The sequence below is a fragment of the Mytilus trossulus genome, chromosome 2 (genome assembly GCF_036588685.1).
Source record: "Mytilus trossulus isolate FHL-02 chromosome 2, PNRI_Mtr1.1.1.hap1, whole genome shotgun sequence".
Classification (NCBI taxonomy): domain Eukaryota; kingdom Metazoa; phylum Mollusca; class Bivalvia; order Mytilida; family Mytilidae; genus Mytilus; species Mytilus trossulus.
Window position 1 is genome coordinate 44,093,507 of NC_086374.1, and position 25,627 is coordinate 44,119,133.

The 25,627-nt window shown below is 32.6% G+C and overlaps 3 protein-coding genes across 3 annotated transcripts in view; 2 read left to right on the top strand and 1 right to left on the bottom strand.

The window, feature by feature from the left end:
• Positions 1–1,536, bottom strand: part of LOC134707320 (neuronal calcium sensor 1-like) — a 36,245-nt gene extending 34,709 nt beyond the window's left edge. The window contains exon 1 of the mRNA XM_063566969.1: positions 1,278–1,536. Coding sequence (XP_063423039.1) covers positions 1,278–1,341 — 64 coding nt within the window. The 5' untranslated portion in view covers positions 1,342–1,536. The remainder of the gene's footprint in view (positions 1–1,277) is intronic.
• LOC134705788 (uncharacterized) overlaps positions 1–25,627 on the top strand; it is a 474,551-nt gene that overhangs the window by 150,098 nt on the left and 298,826 nt on the right. The gene's annotated exons all lie outside the window — the stretch shown is intronic.
• Positions 4,809–15,343, top strand: LOC134708619 (uncharacterized). Its single transcript, XM_063569266.1, has 5 exons — positions 4,809–4,971; positions 7,082–7,131; positions 12,634–13,161; positions 13,754–14,078; positions 14,679–15,343. Exons 1-5 carry the CDS (start codon positions 4,809–4,811, stop codon positions 15,341–15,343), a joined length of 1,731 nt encoding a protein of 576 aa, XP_063425336.1.

The following is a 25,627-nucleotide window of genomic DNA, read 5'->3' on the forward strand; positions in this document are numbered from 1 at the left end:
ATTCAATAAAGATAATTGAAGTTTTTAAAAAGTCAGAAAGTCTTAACTGACAACACATTGAAAAAATGTTTTGTTAGGTTGCAAATGATTTGATACGATATATAAAAAGGGTCAGTAAAATTGCTGTATGGAGCGATAAAATATTAGTCCTTGGCCAGAACTTAATGTTCCTGCAAAGTTCTCTGCACATTGGTATCGTGCATTATCAGCAAGAAGTCACAATGTATCAAACGGCTAACATTTTACGATATATATACACACAAAAAAATGGTGTTCGTCCCACTAGACGTTAGCCTGACAAGTTATGCCCTCTTATTTTGATGTTTGAATGAGTTTAGCCGCAAATCAAAGCCGTAATACGAGAATATTACGGAGTGTTTGCGAAATGTGAAATATGCGCAAAGAAAAACTACAATTTTCCGTATACATGTGCTGCAAAATAAATTTTGACATTCTTTCAATGTTTTGTTGCCAAAGCATGTAAACATGGTGCGGATAAAACGTTCATCATACATGATAGACATTATCCCTACCACAAAGAGAGACAACTCTTTCAAAGTTAACACATACGATTAAACATTTGGAATCACAGACATTTTCAAAAGAAAAATTCAAATTACTACAGCATATATATCTCTATTAAACCGTCATAAAATAAACTATAGGTATAAGCTATTAACTAAAATAATAATCTGAAATTATCTGATTCTCTTCTACTGAAATTAAGTAATTGGATTTAAAATTCTGGTAGAATCCGTTTATCATTGGAATATTTATCTTGCTAACAATGTGATAATTAAATAATAGAATATGTGGATAAGATGTTATAAATCATAATGGAGCACGCTACTGCAACGTTATGTTGTGGTAATCATAAACATACTATTGATTACTTAATGTGGAAGGCTCCCTTGGTGATATCAAGGCACTCAATAAATCGATAACATCCTTGTAAAGACAAATGCAATTTACTAGAATAAATTTAAAACGATAAAAAGCTATGTATATCAACTTGAAAAAGATCATTGTGTTTGTATATAATCACTTGAATTATAGAGAGGCACTTGAGGGTTGACTTGAAATGACCACTGATGTATGCACATGCAGTGTAAAAATATTACTGAATACACAAAATATATATTTATAGTTATGTATTAAATGCTTTTAATATCCGTTGATGTGAGAATCAATATCATTGAATTATTTTAGAGCTATATACACACATTATAAATAAATTTAATGAATTGGCTTATCATTAAATAATCAGATATACTCACAATATGTTTTCTTTTTTAAATCGCTGACTTCTTCTGGTTTTAATTTACTATTCTTTTTTCCCATTTCTAAATTCCCAGAAATACATTATTCACTCTCCCATTCTTATTATTTGTGGTAAGCATTCATGTATGAACCAAAAATACCGCATCTGACACGCTCATCAAACGCTACAAATGCAAGGTCAAATAATAACGGTTACATCAGAGGTATTCCGAGTGTTGTGTTGATGCTGATTAGCTTATCTTCCATAGAGAAATGGCGCCAATTGTAATTCATTAACATGCATGTAGGAAACAATAACGTTAATATAATTATCATCCATAGCCATGGTTTTGTAAATTTCTTTGGTTTGGTAATTAGGTGCATTGGAAATCGATTTCCTCTTATTTATGATATATGCATTGAATGTTAAGATAATTCTCAGAAAAACAGGGACACAATATAGAAACATTCTGTACAAGCAGTCTGATGGGTAATTAAAATCTATTTATGATAAAAACCATGTTTACAATATCAAGTATGGATGGTTAGACGATCCTTACTACACATTAAACAAGAATAAAAAATAGTTTCAACCTGAGTACTATATTTAAAGAGTTTTCTATTTCAGAATGTATTATAATTGATTGAGAACATCGAAAAATGCAATGAATAATTTCAATAAAAACATCTTACATCTTCAACACCGTACCTAAAGTAATGATTATACTAAATTTTGTGTTTTTCCTCGTTTTCTCTCATTGGCGTACATAATTCGATTAAATTCAGTTCAAATATCACGGTATTGTCGTATTCATTTGTAAACTCTTACAATACGTTTGTGGCAAATTATATAAACATACACAAATTACATTTCTTAAACAAAACCATGAAATATAAACAAAAAATAAAAAAGCAAAACAATCTCTCTATATATAGTATATGACATTTGTTGTAATTTCTATTTAATTTAACCTTAAGGGTTGTGTAGACCCTCTTGCTAAAAGTGGGTCGAAAGATATCGAGGGGACAGTCAAACTCATAGATTGAAAATAAACTGACAACGCCGTGGTTAAAAGACAAACAATACTAAATTATTATCTGTTTTGGGTCTTTTATTTTATTTTTTTGCTTCTATAAATATATATAAGAAGATGTGGTATAGAGATACATTAATGGTTTACAACACTGAAGGCTTAACCTAAAAATATAAATCTGTATTATATGTTATATGCCGTTATATCAAATGTTTTGAGTGGCACATGTACATGCAGTTGTTATAAGAATGAGAGAACACATCATTTCGTGAGCTAATGACTAATGGGTCGCAAAATGCATCAAGGTTTTCATCGACACTATAGTTAACTAGAGGAACCCCAAAAACCGATTCTGAATAATACTGAGTAATGAAAAAAACTAGAGGTTCTTATTTTAGCAGTGTGTGTCGCTCATCTGGGTTAATGTGCATCTTCAAGCATTAAATTTTAATAAACTATCTTAATAAAATTGAAATCTATATAAAATGATTTAAAGATCTTTGATAAACCAATCAATCGAAAGCGACGTTTAATGTAATGCCTTGTTTACTGCTAGCAATGGGCTCGTTGACCTTTTCATGGTAATAATAAAAGACCAGACAGTGATTAAGGTGGTACCTAACACTACAGGGAGATAACTCTTTTCTAACGGACAACATAATTTGAGTCAGTGAAGTGTTTTAAATATTCGATGCAATTTCAAGCGTTTAATAGACAGATACAATGTTGACAAAATGATTGAAGAGGAATTTCTGAAATATTAAACACTTTCACAATAGATAGAGAAAGGAACAAGTCTGGCTCTTTTATTAGAAACAAATAAAAAAAATCGAAAAGGCATTCTTTTTTTTTAAACTGAATAATGACCGTAAAAACACCTCTTATCAAAACGCAGATTTACTAGACCACAACCAATACACGCACCATCTTACTGACATTGGTTGTGAAGTGGTTGTAGATGAATTAATTATAGATGCTGATAAAACAATACTTGGATAGAGGGCAGAAGAGTTGTAGAACTCGATGTTTTGGCAAGGGAAATGCACTGTTGCCGGTGTAACTTGCCATTACATTTATCTAACACAGTTGGTGAGAGGTAAACACAAAATATGTGTCAACTCTGACTTCAGCAAATTTCAATTCTAGATTTTACAGAATCTCACGTTTCAGCAAATAAAAAAAGTAGAATAAACTTTTATAAGCAATATATTTTTTTTAATAAATATTAGTTAAATTTACATGCATGTATTGTATGTCACCTCAGTGACCTCTTTACCCTTTGGTTCATAACATGATTGAATACATTTCCAACCGAGTTCTACATAACTTATACATACTATTAACTTCGCTTGACTATGAACCCCAGTGGTAGCGGGTTATTAAACCGTGTGCACCACATTTTTTATGTTATTTCGAATAGACTGACAAAATATTAGTTATTTCTTATAATTTAATTCTAAAAATTATTCCATTTTAAACCGGCGTAAATCATGAAAAAACGTTGATGACGTCATGGTCAGTCACATGACAAATATTGTGTCTATGATATAATAAACAAAAAGTCGTCAGCCGATCAGAAGAAGTGTTACATCCAAAATTAAAATTATAAAGAATTGTTAATAAAATTTGGAAATAGAGGCTTACTTTGTAATTGTTGTTAAACTTTGTTTATTTACTTCTGTACATGTAGGTTGTATGGTTTGGCAAGTGTATTACTAATCAAATGTGACAACTCTGCATGTCTTGCAACAACTGATGTGCATACAGGCAAGAGAACCCCAAATGGAAGTTATTGCATAAATTCCAAAGTTGCAATAGGTATGAAGATATATTTTAACAACACAAGTCTTGCAATACAGCTATTATTTTGCCACCATCTTTTCTATAAACTGCCATTGACATGATCCAGAATTTAGCCATAAAAATTAATGAATTGTTTATGATTCAAATGTTGATTTAATTAAGCTTTGTGAAATACAATTTTATGTGACTGAATTTCTTGTACCATTATCTCCATTCTAAAACATTATTTCTATAGGAAACAATATTTATAAAAAAAACATTCCCAGAGAACCCAGACTCTATTTTTCAGTGACAATCTTTGCATATGCATTTATAAACATTTAAACATTCTCACTTCAATTTGCAACAGAAATAATGTAATTCCATGCTTAAATGTAACATTATTTATATCTTTTGTCTATTAATTGATTAGCCAACGAAGTGCCTTTAAAACAATGAAAAAAAACCAACTGTAGAATAGAATTCTGAAATGACTGTCTTCAATTTACAAAGTATGGAAACTGCAAAACATATTTGATTGTTGACATACCTACCTGCATAATGCATTGTGTGCTAGTATACCAAAAGATGACATTATTTCAATGCAGGAAACTTTATTCAAATCATCATACAGCTAAAATATTGCTCATTTGATAAAAAAAAAAACACCACATATTATATACACACATTTATCATGCAACTTTTGTATACACAGGTATGACACACGCAGGAATGGGACCATACCATGTAAACAACTTCTTAACAGAATGCAACTTACCACCAATTAGTGATACAACATTACGCAAAAAGGAAAAAGAGTTCAGCAAGACAATACATGATGCTGCTATGATCTCCTGCAGAGAAGCTCAACATCAAGAAATACTTCTAAGTCATGGCAAAAAAAGTTGATTTATGTTTCCTGCCCTAAGAAATGTATTAAAGGGCGCGTAGACAACCGTTTTGTTGTTTAGTATACTCCTTTATATTTACATCACCTTAAAACTCTAGTTATTGCAGTGGAGAAAATGTAGAAGTCGACTCAATTATTACCTTACCACAATGTGGCACTTTCGGTTAGAGCAGTCGTTTAAACCTTCCAGCACTGTCTGATCTTTATGATCATCAATTATTTTAAATACTCTGGACAATGATGGGGTTCGTGTTACTCAGTCTTTAGATTCCTGAGATGTGCTTTTCTTTACTGTTGTTTGTGTTTTCGTCGGTTTTTTTTTCTTTCTCTTTTTGCCATGACGTTGTAATGTTGAGTTTCGCCGTTCTTGAATGAAGGAGTTCCAATACGCACTTGACTGACATAATCATTGGAGAGTACGTATTATTTATTGTCACTAAGGTGACGATTCTATGTGATAGATATTAAACGCACTTTTAAAATACTCATACTATATGAATCTAAATTTGTGAATTTTCGTTAAAATATTTAAACATTACTACACGAATATTTTGTTTACCCAAAAAAAGTGCAACAAAGTTGAAAATAAGATATGCGAGAAACGGGTGGCAGATACGAAAAAGGAGAATCAAAATACAAGGTCATGTTTACTCCGACTGTTAATGACGCAGTTACCCAAAATCCAATGGATGTCAGATATGTGCTGAATGAAACTGTAATCTCAGACACTAGTACATGATTTGTGATTAGATGTTCTTTAAACTAATTGTCAGTAACTGCGATTACTTTCAGATCTATATTAAATGTCCGTTTTGTTGTAGGGATGTATAAATACCCTTCCACGTCCTGTGTTAATTGTGATCTGATGATCATATCAAACATCTGGTATATAAAACACCAGCCAGACAGTTAAACGTTATGAAAAGAATTGGATCACAAAATAAAACAAAAATTTAAAAACTGCAAGAACAAGCTCTCAGATTCATCTACAATGACTATATTAACTCTAATGAACGATTCTCGTTCCCTATTGTTAGTTTTCCTTTTTGGATGGTTACCTTCCTTTGGTACAATCTTACTGTGTTTATATTTTACTAATCGTTCGCTATGCCCATGTCTGTTTTTTTTTTTTTATTATTATTTTAACGTTAAGAACGTAATCTTTGTATAACTGGTAAACTATTAAGCCAGGGATTTCGTTACCACAAATTATTTAAAACATTTACTGAATTCTTTCATAAATATAAAGATATGGTTTTGAAGTTTGGTTGTAACTGTAAAAATCTTATTTCAAACGGGATAGCATGTCTTCATGTTTACGGAAATGTTGTTAACCGTGCCCGGAAATTTAGAAACTATTCTGGTAGACATATCGATCCTTTAGATAAACTTATATTAAAATGTTACCAATTCAACACTGCAGTTACATCACTGAATATTGTTTTATTGGTATTAATATTGATTTTGTTAGATCTGTACTTAAGTGTCTTTTTGTTCCTGGGATGTACAAGTACCCGGCCACGTCCACTTATTTGTATTTTTGTCCATCTTATGAGTTAATCCTTTTACAACTGAGAATTATAAATCGTTCACATGTTGTTCTGTTACACCACTGGATCAGCTAAGGGGATGGTTGAAATCCCTATATATGTTTAACCCCGTCACATTCTCTATGTATGTGCCTGTCCCATGCCAGGAGCCTGTAATTCAGTGGTTGTCCTTTGTTCTATGTGTTACATATTTGTTTTTCGTTTATTTTTTGTACTTAAATTAGGCCGGTAGTTTTCTCGTTTGAATTGGTTTACATTGTTGTTTCGGGGCCTGTTATGGCTGACTGCGGTATAGGCTTTGCTCATTGTTGAAGAACTATAGTTGTTACTTTCTGTATCATTTTGGTCTCTTGTGGAGAGTTGTCTTATTGGCAATCATACCACATCTTCTTTTTTTGTAAATACTAGAATCATTTTTAAGCTAACAACACTTAAAAGCAGACGTATGAGAACCATGTCATAAGAAACTTACAAAATTGTGATAAAATCTAGTCCAGAGTTCTCACACAATATATTGAATTTTAAAAATAACTTTTTAATTTTAGATTCAAACTCACAGTTGATTTACCATACTATAGTAACTAAGAACTACATGGTATGTCAAAAAGAGCTTTGGCTTTGGGGCAATAAGGTTGTGGAACTTCCTGCTTAACCATGCACGGAGCCTCTCTACTTTATAGGAACAGTTCAATTTTTTGTGTTTCAACATACAGGTTGTTCATCGTGAAACTGTTTCTGTAGCTCGTGCAGACAATAACTGCTGTATCTCAGCTAAAGTCTTCTAGCCCTCAGTGTTTTGTTCTTTGTTTGCTTTTATTTAAAGTTATTTGATTTAGCGTTCGTCTATGTACCAGTTAGAACAAAATGGCCTTTTCTCTTCTTTTTTGAGCTTGCTTGCTTTGATTTATGCATGTTTTCTTAATTATCTGTTATATTATGCATGTGTATTCTGTTAAATGTGCTTATAATTAGTTATTTGTTGATAAATATCATGTCGGGCGTACATATCATGCCAGACTCTAAATATGTGTTTACTTACTAACTATAACTTTAATAAAGAAACATAAAAAACAAACAAACGTTTCAATATCAAAAACAGATCTATGAAAGTAACAATAACAAAACAGATTTATTACGTAACAATTATGATCATATTAATAACGTGTATTTTAAAAACAGATAGCTGTAACAATATCAGCTTGGGTTGAAACACATAAATTGTCTATTGGAATACAAACAATGGAATACCCTCAGCATCAATTACAAAAATGAAAACAATTTATCAAATTCACCAAACAAGTCCATTTACACATTCTTTCACAATCCAAGTTAAAATTGATTTAAAATACTTTTTTCTTCTTTATTTTTTTTTTTTTTTACCAAATATAAGAATTTTAAAGGTGAAAATTGTCGGATAAGACAGCTGTTGAATTCTGGTTAATGGGTAGCTAGTGTGTATTTAAGAAATATTTCCTTCAATGTCATGCTGTATGCTCATTTTAACATGGGTAGGCATTATATTTGTCAATATTTTACACTGAGCGTAAGCGTGGTGTAAAATGTGGTCAAATATAATGCCTACCCATGTTAAAATGAGCATAGATCATGACCTGAAGGAATTATTTCGATTCTAATAGGAAAAATACAGTATTGTTATAGGTCGGAGAGTACTTAAATACCGTAAAAACGTTTAGCTGTTCCCGTTTCCTCCCCGAGGAGTCTGTACATTACATTCCATATTTGATAAGTTCAAAAAATACGAGCAGGGTAAATATATGTTGTTCGATATAACATATATTATAAAAGTTTATGTAAGCTACTTGAATGTATATATTTTATAGGATAACGATGGAAATAACTTTAACATAAACATAAATTTGTGCGCATGTGTCAAACATATTTTGTGCTCATAAAAACACGGCTTTGTTTACAAAGCGTAATAAGGACGTCGTATTAGAATTAAGTTTTTAAGTAAATCAATTACTGTAATTCTTTTTAACTAAAAAAAATGTCTCTGCTTAATCGAATGTTATTCTCGCCATATTTTAGGTTTTTGTTGTCACTTGAGGTAATCAAGCTCGAATCAGCTTTCGTTGATTTCTCTTGACATGAAATACCATGTTAAACTTTATGTTCAAGTATATTTGAAGCTGTCGTGGAAGATTTTATTTATAGTATTGTTCTATGTAGTCCGATAAAACCTGACAAACAATATATTAAACTATGACAAACAATAAAACTTCACCGAGAAAAAAAAGATTTATACAATATTTATCAAAGGTACCAGAATTATAATTTAGTACGCGAGACGCGCGTTTCGTCTTCATAAGACTCATCAGTGACGCTCAAATCAAAATATTTATAAAACCAAACAAGTACAAAGTTGAAGAGCATTGAGGATCCAAAATTCCAAAAAGTTATACAAAAGCGCCGAAAATTGCACACTTTGTTTTCACATTCTATGGCTTTCGTCGTAGGCAAAACATAAAGCAGTTCATGATAACTCGTGCTAGTTTTCATTGTTATCAATTTTTGTTAAATTTAGTAGAAGTTAAAAAAAAAAATTCAACCATGTATCTTTCATCCCCTCACCCCCTAAGAAAAATACAAAACAATAATCCTAATGTTGGCTGGGACATAGAAATATTATCACAGCAGTTTTTCTTCCGACCGTCAAACCTTTGCCAACGTGAACTGTGTGGGATGTAAAAGTACACAGCAACGTCCAGCCAGCCTGTTGTCTCATGAAGGGAGAGTTTAACGCTCTTTGCCCGTTCAGACTCCATTCTTCCACTCTCTGACGGATCCGTATGTGACCTGTAGCAAGGCAACATACCGATCCCGATTCAAACAAGTAAAATCACAAAAATACTGAACTTAGAGGGAAATCAATTCGGAAAGTCCATTATCACATTGCAAAATCAAATATCAAAACGCATCAAAAACGAATGGACAAGAACTGTCATATTCCTGACTTGGTACAGGCATTTTCAAATGTAGAAAATGGTGAATTAAACCTGGTTCTATAGCGCTTACCATCTCACTTTAATGACAGTCTCGTCAAATTCCGTTATATTCACATTGATGCGTTAAATAAACAGACACAATAAATAAAATAGTCAAAATATGAGTACATCAGTCATCATCATATGACGATTTTAAAAGGAACAATATAACAGAACACAAACACATTTACTATCTACGAATACATTGGTTGATTTGAGTGTCTGACGTCAGAAATTTTAGACGTCACATAAATTTGTCGTTCAATGTGTATACAACACATGCACTTGTCTCAGAAAAAAAATCCTATATACCTTATAATAAGGCATATAGGAAAATTTTTTTCTGAGACAAGTGCCTGTGGTATACAAACAATTTTGAAATTTATATAGGCAATGTTAGCATACAGGGTTAAAAAATCAAAAGTATTTAAGAATAAATTTCATAAATAGACCGAGATTTAAAATAGTCCAAAAGTTATATATAAAACTTATAAGAATCCAAAAATAGTTGATTCCGCTACGCAATTGAATGATTTTGACGTTTGTGGTTCAACGTATATAGTAATTCATAATAGAAATATATCATTACCATAATGACATATAATAGAAGAATATCATACTGACGGGATCTTTTAAAGTACAGAATCACGTTATAAGAACAAAAGAAATACAAAAAGTCGCATATACAAAACAAACCACTAAACAAAAACTATCTTTAAAAAAGATATCCGACGTATTTAAATTTTAGTATATTTTAAAACTATCATTTCGATAGCCTTCAGAAGCACAATGACTTAATGATGCAGGACCTCTTTAATAAAATCTCCGTCTGAATGTTTCTACAAGAAATTCTTTACTAAGTCTGGTTATATTAAGGCAATAATATATAAGAATATTGTGATGACACCTAAAATTTGTATTTGTCAAAAAATCTAGTGCAAATAAAAAGAAACAAATATACATTTACTACTGTTTACATTAAACTTAATTCATGGTTAACAAAGCTAGAAACTATTGATAGTATAAGTAGTATATTTCTGTTTACATTCACCAAAACCCCGCGGAAATCTCACATGCGTAGGTGCGTTCTAAAAGTCATTAACGTTCGTACAATAAAGTTTTAATTACATTAAAAATTATATAATTATATAATTGTCCCGAATAAACAGCTGCCATGGATGCAAAGAGCTATTGGAAAAACAATTATTTTAATAAAAATATAAATCTTTGTAAGATCTAGTTCTAATATTTATAGTTTTTCACTTGCTTTCCATCACGATATGATTTTCGAGACGTTTTTTCAAACACAACCAAATCAACCACCGTGACAGCATTTTGTCCAATCACAGAAAGGATTTTCGAGCATGCGTAGTCTGTTGCCATAGTGAAGCGTCCTTAAGTTCAAAGTGCACAAACCGAAACTACGTCGGAAAAAATGAAAGCCAATACAAACACATTGACGAGATGTATAAGTACTGAGCCACGTCAAACGGATATCACATAAAACCATTCAACAGTAAAAGTAATATTAATAATAGATCAAAGACAAATGAAAGAACAATAAAACACGTTGTTAAGATGATAAACAACATCAGTACGTATAACTTCTATACATCAACAAATCCTTTTTTCCATCGGCAGTCCAAATTTCCCGGACGACCTCCTTGAAAGGATGAATTCAACATACAATTATATCTACTGTCATCGTTATTTGACCCACTAACATAACTTCGTAGTGTAGGTTGAGTGTCTCCTGACAACGAGTAACTCTTTAAACACAAATTCTTATAGTTTTTTGCATTATTTTCTTTCTTCCTCAATTTCTAATCTCTCTTGTTTTATTTTGAGTTTGTCTATTATAGATCCAAATTTAGCAACTCCTTTATGCATGCCAACATCTTATTAAATACATAAATAGGAACCACCTTGTCTGGTTAATTCCTCTGTTTACTTTGGGGATTGATGGCTTGTATTGAATCACTTGGTAAATTTTTCTTTATAATTCAATAATACTCGTCAATTTTTTTAACTGATTAAATATTGTATACCCTCTCTTTCGTTCTTCACATTTACAGCATTATTATCCTCTGATTCTATTGGCTCACACCGAACAGCAAATTATAAAGTGCCCCAAAATGACAAGTGTAAAACCATGCAAACAGGAGAACCAAAGGTCTAATCTTTATTAATAAAAAAAAAAGCATTTCTGAACCACACCAACAAATAACAACAATTGAACATCAGGTTCCTGACTTAGGACAGGTGCAAACAAATGCAGCGGTTTGAAAATTTTGATAGATACCAACCTTCACCCTATAATAAAACAATAATGTAATATCCCAACATCGAAAGACACACTATAAAATAACAATTGAAATGGCTTAATAAGATATATCATATATTATAATATCTCTAATGTTACTTGCGATATCTTTAATGTTATATAAGATATCTCATAAAGTTTATATGATATCTTGTATTCTTTATAAGATATCTTCTAAAGTTTATAAGATATCTTATAAAGTATATGAGATATCTTATAAACAGTTTTTATATAAGATATCTTATATACAATTTTTATATAATTAAGATATCTTATATAATTTATAAAATATCTTATATAGTTGAAGAGATATCTTATAAAGACAATCATATAAGCTATCTGATAAATTATATGAGAAATCTTGGAGTAAGAATAAATAGCAAAACGGCTTGCCATATTTAATTCTTATTTGTTCGCATTATTATCACTCCAGCCGAAATAAAATTTAAAAAAAACACAATGAAAAACAACACACACGTTAATTTGTTTAGGCACTTTTTGTAATCATGAAAAAAGTTTATGTTGTCTTCATATGCTCAAGGTGAAACAAAACCAGAGAGACACACATTCTAAATACCTAACTTATAACTCTAAAAAATTGTTTGGTTATGAAAAAAAATCCATTTTGAGGTAATCCTAGGAACTGATGTTCTGCTCTTTTGTTCTTTTTTTTTAATTCAAATTTCACTTTTGCAGGTTAAGGACATAGAGAAAATGGGATATATGGTCAATTCTTTGACTATGGACGAAGACACCACTTTAATGCCAGGAAGTCGACCATGATGTCATTAAACGGAGTGATTCCAACCTTTTCCGCAAAAACTTTACAGGAGATCTACTACAATTACACCAAAAGCACAAAAGAAGTATATCTACAACTGTAATAGATTATTTTGTGAAGGACAAATACGCAATTAAACAAAATAAAGGAGATATTGAAAATTTGAAATCTACCATTGATGCAATTGTACCTCACGCATTTGGAGACCACAGTCTGTGTTCCAGTTGGTGTGGTTACATCAAAGATCCCATCGGATACAGACATAAAAGTTTACCATATGGCAAGGACTTAGAAGGAGTAGAATTGCAACGAGATATTCAAACTGTTTTTTCCAAATTCAGTGAAAATACTGACAAATTGGCCAATCTATGTAGTTCCCAAAGCAATGAATCACTGAACTATATCATTTCAACAAAAGCCCCAAATTCGAAGCATTTCGGTGGAAGTCAATCGTTGGGATTTCGAGTGGCTTCAGCGATATCTCAAAAGAATGAGGGCCGTAACTATGTTGTTGAGGTATGTATTATATTCAGTATGAAATAACAAATAAAATGTTGATTATTACAGGATTAAAATTGGAAATAGGGGAAATATGTTTCCGCACTCGTAACCTTTATCCGATGTAAGCTGTATTTTTGTGTCATTGAATGAATGTATTTGTTTTACGCAAAAATATGTACTTGAAATTTGCAATCTGATAAAATAAACTACAAAAATACTTCCTATCATTCAAACGAATCGAAAAATAACCAACGTCAAGATCAACTACCTGAAGTCCGCTCGACCAATCATATCAACGTATTCCCTAATATGCAAATCGTATAAGAATTATTACTAAAGATTGTCTCTCAGTCTCGGTTGTCACTGATGTCAAGCCCCAAAATCGTTTCTGAATTTCTGGTTGACAACAGATTAAGATAAACTTCAATTAAAGAATTAGCATTCTTAGTACGTTTTAAATCCCATAAAACGATATATATGTTTTGCTTTTTTAAAGTTCAAAGAACTTCTTACATGTAGCTATATACCCTACTTCTAGTTTCTTGTGGTTTAAATATTAAATAACTCGTATTCATAAATTATCTATTGTGTTCTTATCCTACAACAGGTCAACAAAAACCACAGCCTATCTCCGGGTAAATTTACGTCACAACAACGGGAACGTATGGATAGAAAAAGAAAGAGAGAAAAGACAAAAGCTGCCACCCCAGCATTTAAGAGAAAACGAAGGGACAAAAAAGGAAGCAGAGCTAGATCCGTAAGGTCCAAGGAAATCAGAGAAGGCAACAGTTATAGGTCGGCTATTTCAAGCACAGACAAAGAGAGTCCAGACATGGAAGAGATCCCTGCACCAACTACCGAAAATGACGACTTTACTTTACACTTGGGCAAAACGTCGACTGTTTTCTTTGATTTGGAAACCGCTGGACTTGGTACGTTTTATTCTAATGTCTATTATGAACAAAATGCACCAACACTCCGAACCTATATCATAGATTTTCAGATTGATAAACCCAAAAAATACAATCATAAATTTCAATCACCGTCGCAAGTTGCCTTTATTATGCAATAATGCAATTTATTATAATTACCATTGAGACCAGTGCCTGTAAATTTGTGTGTAGACAGACCAAGGGTGAAAATTATTTCAAGTTACTTCGTACGTACAGTAATTTGAGAGAGAAAAAAACTGCCTTTTATAAACTACAGTTATAAGCGGCAAATATGAAACAGTGAACTTTAAATCTATATAAAAAGCTTCCAATTTAGGACAGGCACCTGAAAACTGTGGTGAAAAAAGGTGGGGGAGGGTGAATTATTATTCGCACTCAACGCCCCTCCCCCTTTTAACATTACAACATAACACATAACACAAATCCAAAATGTAACACATTTGATTGGCAAATAGCAAAAACAAAATAACCAAAAGTTTAAATTAGTGTAATAAATAACAGTTAAAAGTATATTTCCGACTTATTCTAATTACTAGTATGTGAATATGTACCTAAGGTGAATGCTATATATTATTACAGGTATTTCTTGTGACATAACACAGATCGCTGCTGTATGTGGGACAAAAAAAATCAGCCAATACGTTATGCCGCTACAACCTATTACCCCAGGAGCATCAAAGGAAACAGGATTAACCAGGACAGGGAATGTACTCTATCGGAATGGTATACCAGTACCATACCAAAACAAAGAAGAATGTTTAAAAGAGTTTATCTTTTGGTTGCCAGAAAATGCTGTGTTGTTTGGACATAACATCAAATCTTTTGATACAAAAATTATTATTCAAGCTCTTACTGATGAAAACTTGCTAAATGGTTTTAAAGCCAAGTGCAACGGGTTCGTTGATACTTTACATGTTTTTAGAGCTGAATATCCCGAAAGGAAGTCGGAAAAGAAAAGTTTTAAGCAGGAGGAACTGGTGAAGGATTTTCTCGGTGAAAACTTCAGTTACGATGCACATAACGCATTGGGAGATGTCTTGGCTTTACAGGAATTAATCGGAAAGGCAGGATTTTCTCTTGCTCATTTACAACCTCACAGTTTTTCTGTTGATTTTGCTTATCAGACTTTGATAAATATTGAAATTTCCAATAGTAACTATGAATCGTTGAAATTGTTGCCTATCTCAGCGGGTATGACTAAAAAAATGGCTAAACCCGGACTTATTTTAACATCCAGCATTTAAAACTAGCTTTTAGACGAGGGGGAGTAGATGGTGTATACAATGTCATGTCAGAAGAAAATAACGGGAAGGTTAGAGTTACAAAAAACAAAAAGATTTTAGTTGCTGCTGCACAGTTTATAAAGGACGAAATAGCAAATCAGGAGACTGCTGCATAAATTTAGTACGTCCTATGCATTTTATAATTATTTCACCCATCTGTTTGTTTGTTCGATAATTCATTTTAACACAAAACACTTCAAAAGGATGAACAGGAATTTGTTGAACTATTGTGTAAGAAAAGAACTTACTATGATGATGTCCATGTGAATTTTTGTTGAAATGTTATAGTTTGTTTCAGTAAAGAAATACATGTACATTGTATTAAGTAAAAAGTTGTAAAATACTATTTGTGCATGAACGCAGATTCTCAAAATATGAGTATGACTCTGCTAAATTTTAATGTGCTGATATTTTGAATATCTAGATTTGAATTTGTATTATGAATAAGGATGTGCATTTAAACAAGCATTCTATATTAGAATCTCGGTTTGTTATATACATCTGTGTCCTTTGTTTTACATTTTGTCAAGCCGGGGGCATTATATATGGTTTTCTACACAGTTTGTTTTTCTCATTGTGATGGCCAAACGGTCCACCCTATCTACTGTGTCTTACAATAATATCCTTGGGTCTCTGTGAGATCTCAGTGTCCTTAGAAATCAAACCTCATTTCATTTTTTATTTATATATATATATGCATTTATTATGTTTTTTTCTCTCCAAAGAACAGTGACGACTTGAAACTTTTTAACATCTGGATAACTGATTGTTCATCCTTTCGACACTATTTCTAGTCTGTTCAGTACCCCAATAGCCCCACCACTGCTGTGCCGGCAGTGGATATTTTCCTTGCCCACTACGGAAGTCAGCAGTTGAACAAAAAATTAAAGGGCTATCCACTTTTCTGTGTTTTTCTTTCTTTGATATTCCCTAGTCTACCCTATTTATGGATGTTATATATTGGGTCTCATTAGGGTCTAAGTTTTTGTAAGCGTGACACGTGAAATACAAATTATGGTGCCGCGAAAAAGGGAAATGAATTCTGTTGGGACACGGGAAATTAACAAAAAAATGAGAATTGCTTTCGTACATACTGTAAGAGGGAAACGGGAATCAGACAAAACAGTAAGCGGGAATCCCGGATCGGAACCCCCCAATGAGACCCCTATATATTTGCCTTGGTCATTGGTCAGGACTGACAATTTGAGGAAAACTATAGATGTGTAAGCAGATGATTTCAAATTGATTCTTTGAAAGGAGGGTATTATACCTTAATAATTTTACAATGATTGTACGGTTCAGCTAGCAAGCAAGCTAACCAAAGATACTACTTTCAGCTACGTACTCATTGAAAGCAGCTGTAATTCGTTACTACGTATCGCGATTAGTGTAGGACTTTTCAAGAATAAAAAAAAAGTTTCCTCGTTTTGACCTTTATTAGTTGCCATTCGAATGATTGATCACTTCGTATATTAATTTACTTATCTAAATATAGGATTTTTGTTTTGTTTTATGAACTGTCCGGAATATGTAAAAAATGTCACATAAAGATTAACCTCGGCGGTTTGAAGGTAATGTATCGAAATAAATTATATTTTAAACCAATAGTCCACAGCTCCCACAATAGGGTACATTACCTTTTGATGTTGATGTCACTATGTCCTAAAACTATGACAATGTGGTTATATAAACAACATTGTTTCGACACCCATTGTACGCCAATCTTAATCAGAAAGGACAATTGATTGGATAAAAGGGGTGGATTGCCGCGCCTCTTTCAAACTGAAGTCCTATAAACTGACTATATACTATATAGTATTCGAATTTGTTAAAATAAATAACTGATATCTCATATTGATTCAATACCGTAATGCCGAAAAAGAAGCATTTGTTTCCCCGAATTCCGAACTGCTAGAAATATAATCCCGAATTTCAATATGTGTAACTAGAATAATTAAAGTCCTTTCCGTGTCCGATTTTCTCCACTCGAGGGATGTAGCATTGGTAGATTTCAAGTAACTATTCATCACATAAAAAAGAACGGAACAGTTATAGTTGTTTTATTAGACAGCACTAAAGCATTTGACACAGTACCTCCTGATGGATTACGTATTAAACTCTTTGAATATGGTGCTACCGGAAAATTATGGCTACTATTAGATAACATGTACACAGATTTATCAAGTGCTATTCTGTCTGGTGGAAAACTTTCGAAATGGTTTAAACTGAACCGTGGTGTTCGCCAAGGTAGTACGTTGTCTGCCAAGTTATATCTGATCTTTATTAACGATTTGATAAATGAACTTGAATCTAGCAACAAAGGAGCATTCTTATATGACATTAATAGTAGTTCTCCCGTCCAGGCAGATGACATTTCTCTCATTGCCACAAATCACGAATCCGCTCAGAAAATGGTATCAATATGTGAACAATACAGCGAATCATGGAGCTTCTCCTCTTCACCCACGAAAAGCAAACTTCTTCAATTCGGCAAAAAACTAACAGGTCCAGATATATTCCTATACAACGAACCTATTCTATCAGTTAAAAGTGCAACAAATGTTGGCATTTCACTAGACACTTCAATGAAAACAATGGACCGTACATTGAAAGCGTGTCGAACATTAAGAGCAACCACTGCGTCTGTGATTCGCTCTGGTATTCATCCTGCTGTTCTCAACCCTGTAATATGTGCAAAGATTATTCGCCAAGTATGCTACCCAAAAGATCTTTACGGATGCGAGATCTGGGGCAAGCTGTCTAAAACAGAAACACTTTTGTTAGAACGAACGCATCACTATGTGTGCAAGTTCATTCAAGGATTACCTAGACGGACAAGAACTGATATGTGCCTTTCTCTCATTGGTTGGTTAAACCTAGTCAGTTTTATTAATGAACGAAAGTTACTGTTCTTCGGACGAATTTGTAATTTACCACAAACAGCGATTTCATTGCATATTCTCGTACGTAAACTTTTTGAACTCAAGTACTTCAATCAAGAGTACACTAATGGTGCATCGGATTTTTCAAAGAACTGTGTGGATATACTCTACAAATACCATTTATCGGACTAATTAACAAAGTTTATGGATAGCGGACATTTTCCGTCTCAGCGTATATGAAAGCGAATAGTTCACAGATCTATTGTTGAATATGAACTTATGGAATGGCAACAACGTATAAATATAAATAGTGACTTTAATGATGGTTTTCATGTTATATTTGTTATTCTCGTGGTGTTTTGTCTGATGCTTGGTCCGTTTCTGTGTGTGTTACGTTTCGGTGTTATGTCGTTGTTCTCCTCTTATATTTAATGCGTTTCCCTCGGTTTTAGTTTGATACCCCGATTTTGTTTTTTGTCCATCGATTTATGAGTTTTGAACAGCGGTATACTACTGTTGCCTTTATTTAATATTTTCAAGAAGATACATAAAGTATTTCAGCCTCATCCTGCATGGACAGTTCCATTAGACTTTCCGTATTTGCGTAAACAGGCAAATTACATAGTATCCCTGTGTTGTTTGGTCCACAATACGAACAGTGACAGTATTTTATGTGATAAATGTGGTAAACTTAAATGTATTGTCGAAATGCGCATCTGGTGCAAGAAAATTGGTACCGTTAATTTTATTTCACCGACCCGTGTATTCACTCAATTTCGTCATGTGACTATTTATCCAACATTCGGGATGAATTCTGGTGCGAGCTACTATGCTTAAACCCAATAACTTTCAGTGCCTTTCTTGGTTCCTTAGATGATGAAGAATTCTGTTACATTTTACTCTCATGCTTAGACTGTGAGCAGAAAAAACGTTTTCAATTTTTATGCGTCAAATATGTTTACAGATTTTGCAAAACATTTTCTCATTCCTAATTGACAATATGAATTAAGTTCAAAGTTTTTTCTCAATCCGAATTAACAATGTGGAGCAAGTTGAAAGTACTTTCAATTATTATTATTTTTTTTATTTATTTTTTTTTCCCGTTCAAATTTGTATATATTGTGTTATGCTATTATATTGTATTGGTATCACTATCTCTCCTTAGGGAGGCTAATAAAGATATATATATATATTCGGGTTACAATTCGTGTAAATCCGACAGCTTACACAGAAAAGTAAAGGTCCAGCCCTACTCTCGGAAAAGGACTGTTGTAGATATCAGATTGATTTCCAGAAATAAAAATCATACCAAAATGTTTCACACAAATATTCGTCTTCAGACGTGTAGAGTTATACAACGGTTATTTGTTAGTCTGGATTGTTATAACAAGAAGCGCATGCAATGCTTAAAGTATATAAATGTCGTGGGTCGGTGATGTGTTGAATTATAGGGATGCTTATGCGGCACAAAGATAAGATTAATTTACCCAAAATGTACTAAAGAATTACCACACAACTTAAATATTGTTTTTTTTTCTGCGCCAGACAGTTGGCTCACATTTTGAGAAGAGACCTTGCTGAAATAAAGTTTAACGGGAACACAGATTTTTTAAAACATGTCGCAGTGTTAAGTTTTTAACAAAAATAATGCACCAAGGTCGAAAATAGTTCTAGCTCATAATGAGGAAAGTGTCGCTGACTGTTTTCTAGCTTAGCGATTCAATATAATAGACAAATACAATACAACAGTACACAAAACGTAACATAAAGAACTAAAGACCGAGCAACACGAACTCCAACAAACAGTATATATTTCATACAAGTATAGAACTGTCGTAAACTGTTGCGGCGACGTCAATAACGTCGTCGTTTTTTTTATTTTGTTTGAAAGTAGCACGGTAGCTAAGGACTTTCTTTGCATCAATCGATTCCGCAGACATTTTAGGATCATCTCATAAATTTAAAAAAAAATCGATTGTTTAATAAAATAGAAAATCTTGGAAATGTAACAATTCCTGACGACTTTGACAATTTTCCCTATATATCCTTTGTAATTTAAGAGAGAGCCATATCTCTTGCACGTTAAAGACACCCTTGTAGATTTCGAAAAAGAGTAGGCTAATGCCGCTACAAGGCAGCACTCGCACCCGCAAAGTGGAAAGGGATTAATATAAGTTGCAAAACTTGTTTCCCAATCCACTATAAATAAATATGTTTAAACTAATTTTGGCGTATCATGCTGTTAACCTCAACAGCTCGTATCTCAAAAACGAAAACGGTTACCCCCTTTTTTTAATTTATTTTTCGATTTCGTTTTACAAGCAGAATCAACATGTTAAATTTAAAAAAAATCCATTGTGTAGTTTAATTACGTACACTTCGCCTTAATAAACACATACATTTATACTATCATAATCTATACTTTCGGAGTCTGACAGTACTGAACTTGCAGAATCAGATTGATTTCCTAGGCTGCAGGTGTTGGGAGCGTGTCTGACCAACAAGGAATTGCTTTTTCCCCGGCTGTGCCCATAATTGCAAGAATCTTGTCTAACAGCGCAAAGAAGTTTTCTGATGACATAACCCTATTCCCTTTTTTTGCGATTCTGCTTCAATTTCCTTTGCTTTACTTTTACCAGTCCTGCCATTTTTACCACCAATCATTGTATTTATTCCCAAAAGCAATAATTCTTCCAGTAATTTCATTCCACAATTTCTATCATTGGTGGCTGTGTCCGTTTTCCCTAACAGAAAATTTCTGGCTCATCCACTAGAAATTCAAATATTATTTTTCTTCTTAACTTTCCATTTATGCAGCGTCGTTAATTTTATCCGGACGATAGAATAATCCTGTCTTTGCTGTTATAACTATTCTTTAACGATGCTACGAGAAAGATAAAGTGATGCTATCATAAACTACGATCGACTTGCGAGAAGTTTCTTGTTACACACCTCAAAGTATAGGTTAATCTGGGACCAGTATACTAACATTTATTAGTATAGTAGTCACCGGTTTAATTTGATTTAATATATAGATCACTTTAATGTTATATTTCACATGGCCTTAAGTTTGGCATGCCACAAAACCAGGTTCAACCCACCAGTTTTCCTTATTAATTTATTAATGAAATGCACATTTATACCCCTGGGGATTGAAGGCATATACAAACAATACAATACAATATACACAATAGAAAAATTAACATATTAAACATCATATATAAAGTGGTAAAACAGTAATATTTATGCTGGCGTTGTGTCCACTCCCCTCAGTGCAAATGACTTTTTAATGAACGGAACAGTAAGCTGCATAATATCAAATGAAGATAGAATTAATTGTAATCTATCTGTTTCAGACAAATTTAAGTATTCTGGACATATATTATTTATATCTTTTTCAAGCTGATTACGTAAAGATTTATTAATTTTACATTTTAAGAAAAAGTGGGTTTCATCTTCAACCGCATTTATATTACAATGTTTACATATTCTATTTTCTCTTTGAATTCTTTTATATATACCCCTCTCTATTTCCAAGAAATGGTCACTTACTCGCATTTTACATAATAATTTTCTATTTTCAAAACTATTTTTAGAAATGTATTTGTCTATTTCATATTTTGTTTTTATTTTACTGTACAAGAATATTTTACTGGTTTCATTAGTTAATCTTAATTTTTCAAAGAAAATATTTTCAAAGCTATCTTTAAGTTCTTTTTTAATATTTTTTGAGAATGAACTCTTCTCTTGTTTATAGTTTATATCCTGAATTTTATTTATGTCTAATTTATTTACATTGGCTATATTTTCTACATATGAAAACCATGAAAATATACCATTAGTGCTAAGCCATTTAGATAAACAAAAAGCATCATATAATAAAGGGTTATTTTCATTACTAGAAATTCTTGCTAAGTACTTCAATGATTGTACTTTAATAAAGACATCTATGGGATACTGAGCTAGTTCTGCTCTTGCAGCTATATTGACAGATTGTTTACTAAGCCCAGGTATATATTTGCAAAATTTTAAATGTGTCTTCTCCACTTGGCTACTATCAATCATTGCTAAAATATCAAATTTACTCATGTCTTTAATTTGAGCTCGTCTTTCAGCTCTTATTATTTTTTCATAAAAATCCATATACCAAATTTCAGAGTTATACATAAGAATAGGTTTGACTAGTGATTCGAACAATTTTTTGTATACTTTTATAGACACATTTTCTAAAGGAGAAAGATACTTAAAAATAGAAAACAAAACTTTAGTACCTTTCTAAGCCAATTCAGTGTGTGATGAAGTCAATTTCCCAGATGCTTCAATTATATTTCCAAGATATTTATATTTTAAAACTTTTTCTAGTTTGTCACCATTTAAGTAAAAATCATATTTATTATTTAAAATGTTTTTCTGTTGAAAGACCATTATTTTAGTTTTTTGTTTATTTATTTAATGGCCCGTACCAAGTCAGGAATGTGGCCATTATTATATTATAGTTCGTTTCTGTGTGTGTTACATTTAAACGCTGTGTTTCCGTTGTGTCGTTTGTTTTCTCTTATTTTTAAGTGTGAATTCACATTACTACATGTATAAGACGTGTCACAGTACTTATCTATCCCAAATTTTGATTTTGATGTTATATTTGTTATTCTTATAGGATTCTGTTTAATGCTTAGTCCGTTTCTGTGTGTGTGTGTGTTACATTTTAATGTTGTGTCTTTGTTCTCCTCTTATATTTTGTGCGTTTCCCTCAGTTTTAGTTTGTTACCCCGATTTTGATTTTTGTCCATGTATTTATGAGTTTTAAACAGCGGTATACTACTGTTGCCTTTATAGAATACTGCTATTGTTTTACATTTTTTGTTCCTACAATATCACTGATTGCGACCTATCAACAAATGAGTACTAAATTGAACAGTACGAAAGTTGCCACATGTGGAACAATATCTGCTTGTCCTTCCAAAGCACATGCGATCACCGCGGTTTTGGTGGGATTAGTGTCCCTCAGTCATTACCGTTTTTAACGTTACGTTTCGTAGACTGTTTGTAGTTTGTGGCAGCCAATTTTTGTTGATGGAGATTGTTGGAGTACACGCAGACCCACCAACCTTTAGCAGGAAAACTAGCAACCCTAGTCAATAAAGATCTGAGTCGAACGATCCGGATACGCGTGTTGACGAGCTAGGGATTGGTGAAGTAGAACTATTAAGAACGAGATAGTTACTGAAAGAAAACGACAAAAAAGCAAAGAAAATATTAAGATAACGAAATAACTTTAATATGTCAACAAGTGTCTTGTAAAAAGCGCTGAATCCGCACAAAAAGATTAAACCAAGTTGTGAATATTAAGATTAATATAAAATCAATTCTGCTATCAAGACAAAACTTAATTAGCATATCTCTTTTGACGTATTACATCTATTTACTACGTTTCTGGATATGAATCTGTTCATTGATATGAACAGGGTAAACTTGCCTTTTCTTGATCAATGACGAATACAGAACTCGTCGAGACTTGTGTCCCCAACTGAATGGACGTGACTGTGTACTTATACATCCCGCACTTCCTAATGGACGTTCTTACCTCGAGCTCTCCATGTGTATTACTGTCGGACTAAAGAAGGCCAGCGGCCAACATGTATTTACCCCGATCCTGATCTGCTACCAGTTAAAGAACATACTTATTTTAAATATTAGTTTTTAAAAAATCCATTGGAAATAAATATCAATTTATTTTACACTGATTTTACAGTTCACACTTTGTGGATTTGGAAAATCTGTCAGTTGTCTCTCTTTGTACAAAGAATGCTTTAAATCTGTAATACCTGATCTGATGTCGTTTACTTTATGTTTAAAAAAAAATCAAGATCGTTATTTTATATATTGTGAAATTTAGTTTGAATTGTTTTATATTTTCAAATAGGATATTATAATTATTCAACTACCGGTACCCTTGTCGAAACATATTTTTTCTGAATTTTGGTCTGACCAATTTTGTGCATTCACTATAATAGTGTAAATGCAGTACGATACTCTTGATCTTCATCGAAGATTTATATAACAGATGACTACAAACATTTGTAGAAATCACAACCCAAAGTCTAGTCTTTTTAGTTGCTCACATCCGATTATACTTATCTGATTTTACTTGTCATTGCTACGAGTTTAGCATGCAGGAACTTTTAAATATTCTAGACCACCCAGTAAATGGTTGGATTCGACTTACATAACGTATGCATTCCTATGTTACTAGGATGTTGTAATGAATTTACCGTAGTGTACGGTAAAATGTTTAGGCTGCGTTTGTTTGGTTTTTTCTTTTTCTTTTTTTGGGTTCCCATCCTGACTAGTCTACCAACAAGACCAACCAGTTGTTACAAATAACATGTTATCCCACCGCGGGTAAATTATCACGTTATGATTGGTTTAACGCCGTCACGTGGTGACCCCCTATGTGACTGTAGGGGGTTCATGACGCGTTAATGACGACGTCATCTATTAATGTTGTTGTGTTTCATTGTTTATATTGCAACAAAACGCAGCAGAAAAAGTTCAGCGTGCGATAAATTCGTTATACGGTTATATACTGACCCCCTACGGATCCATAGAGGGTGAATAAAATCCATAAGGGATTCGGCCCCCTATGGATTTTACTAACCTCTATGGATCAGTAGGGGGTCTGTAACGAACCATATCACGTATATTGTGCTATTGATGCTTACTAACATGTTGAAAATTTAAAAACTCAGTCATTTCAAAGATATTAAGTCTGCCATCTCCATTATTTTCATTCTCATTCTAACGATGCAATATGTACGATTTAGATGTATTTTCCAAATTTAGGAATTTTGAAGTTTAAAATTGAGAAAGGAAATGGTGAATATGTCAAAGCGACAACCACCCGACCATTTGTCTGATTATGATTTTATTTAAATAAACTCAAATCACAGAGCGTCTTGACCTAATGCATAAATATCATATAAATCTTTATTCTCCCATCAAGTCAGCACTCCCCAATCCTCAAATAATTATCAAAGGTACCAGGCTTAAAATTTAATACGCAAGACGCGCGTTTCGTCTTCATAAGACTCATCTGACAGTGACGCTCATATCAAAACATTTAAAAAGCCAAACAAGTACAAAGTTGAAGAGCATTGAGGACCGAAAAATTCCAAAAGGTTGTGCCAAATACGGCTAAGGTAATCTACTCCTGGGATAAGAAAATTCTTAGTATTTCGAAAAATTTAAAGTTTTGTAAACAGGATTTATAAAAATTACCATATAATTGATAGTCATGTCTAAATGAGTTTTGAAGTGTATGCTGACGCGGATATTTAAACCAAGCCAGAATGTAGAATGTGCA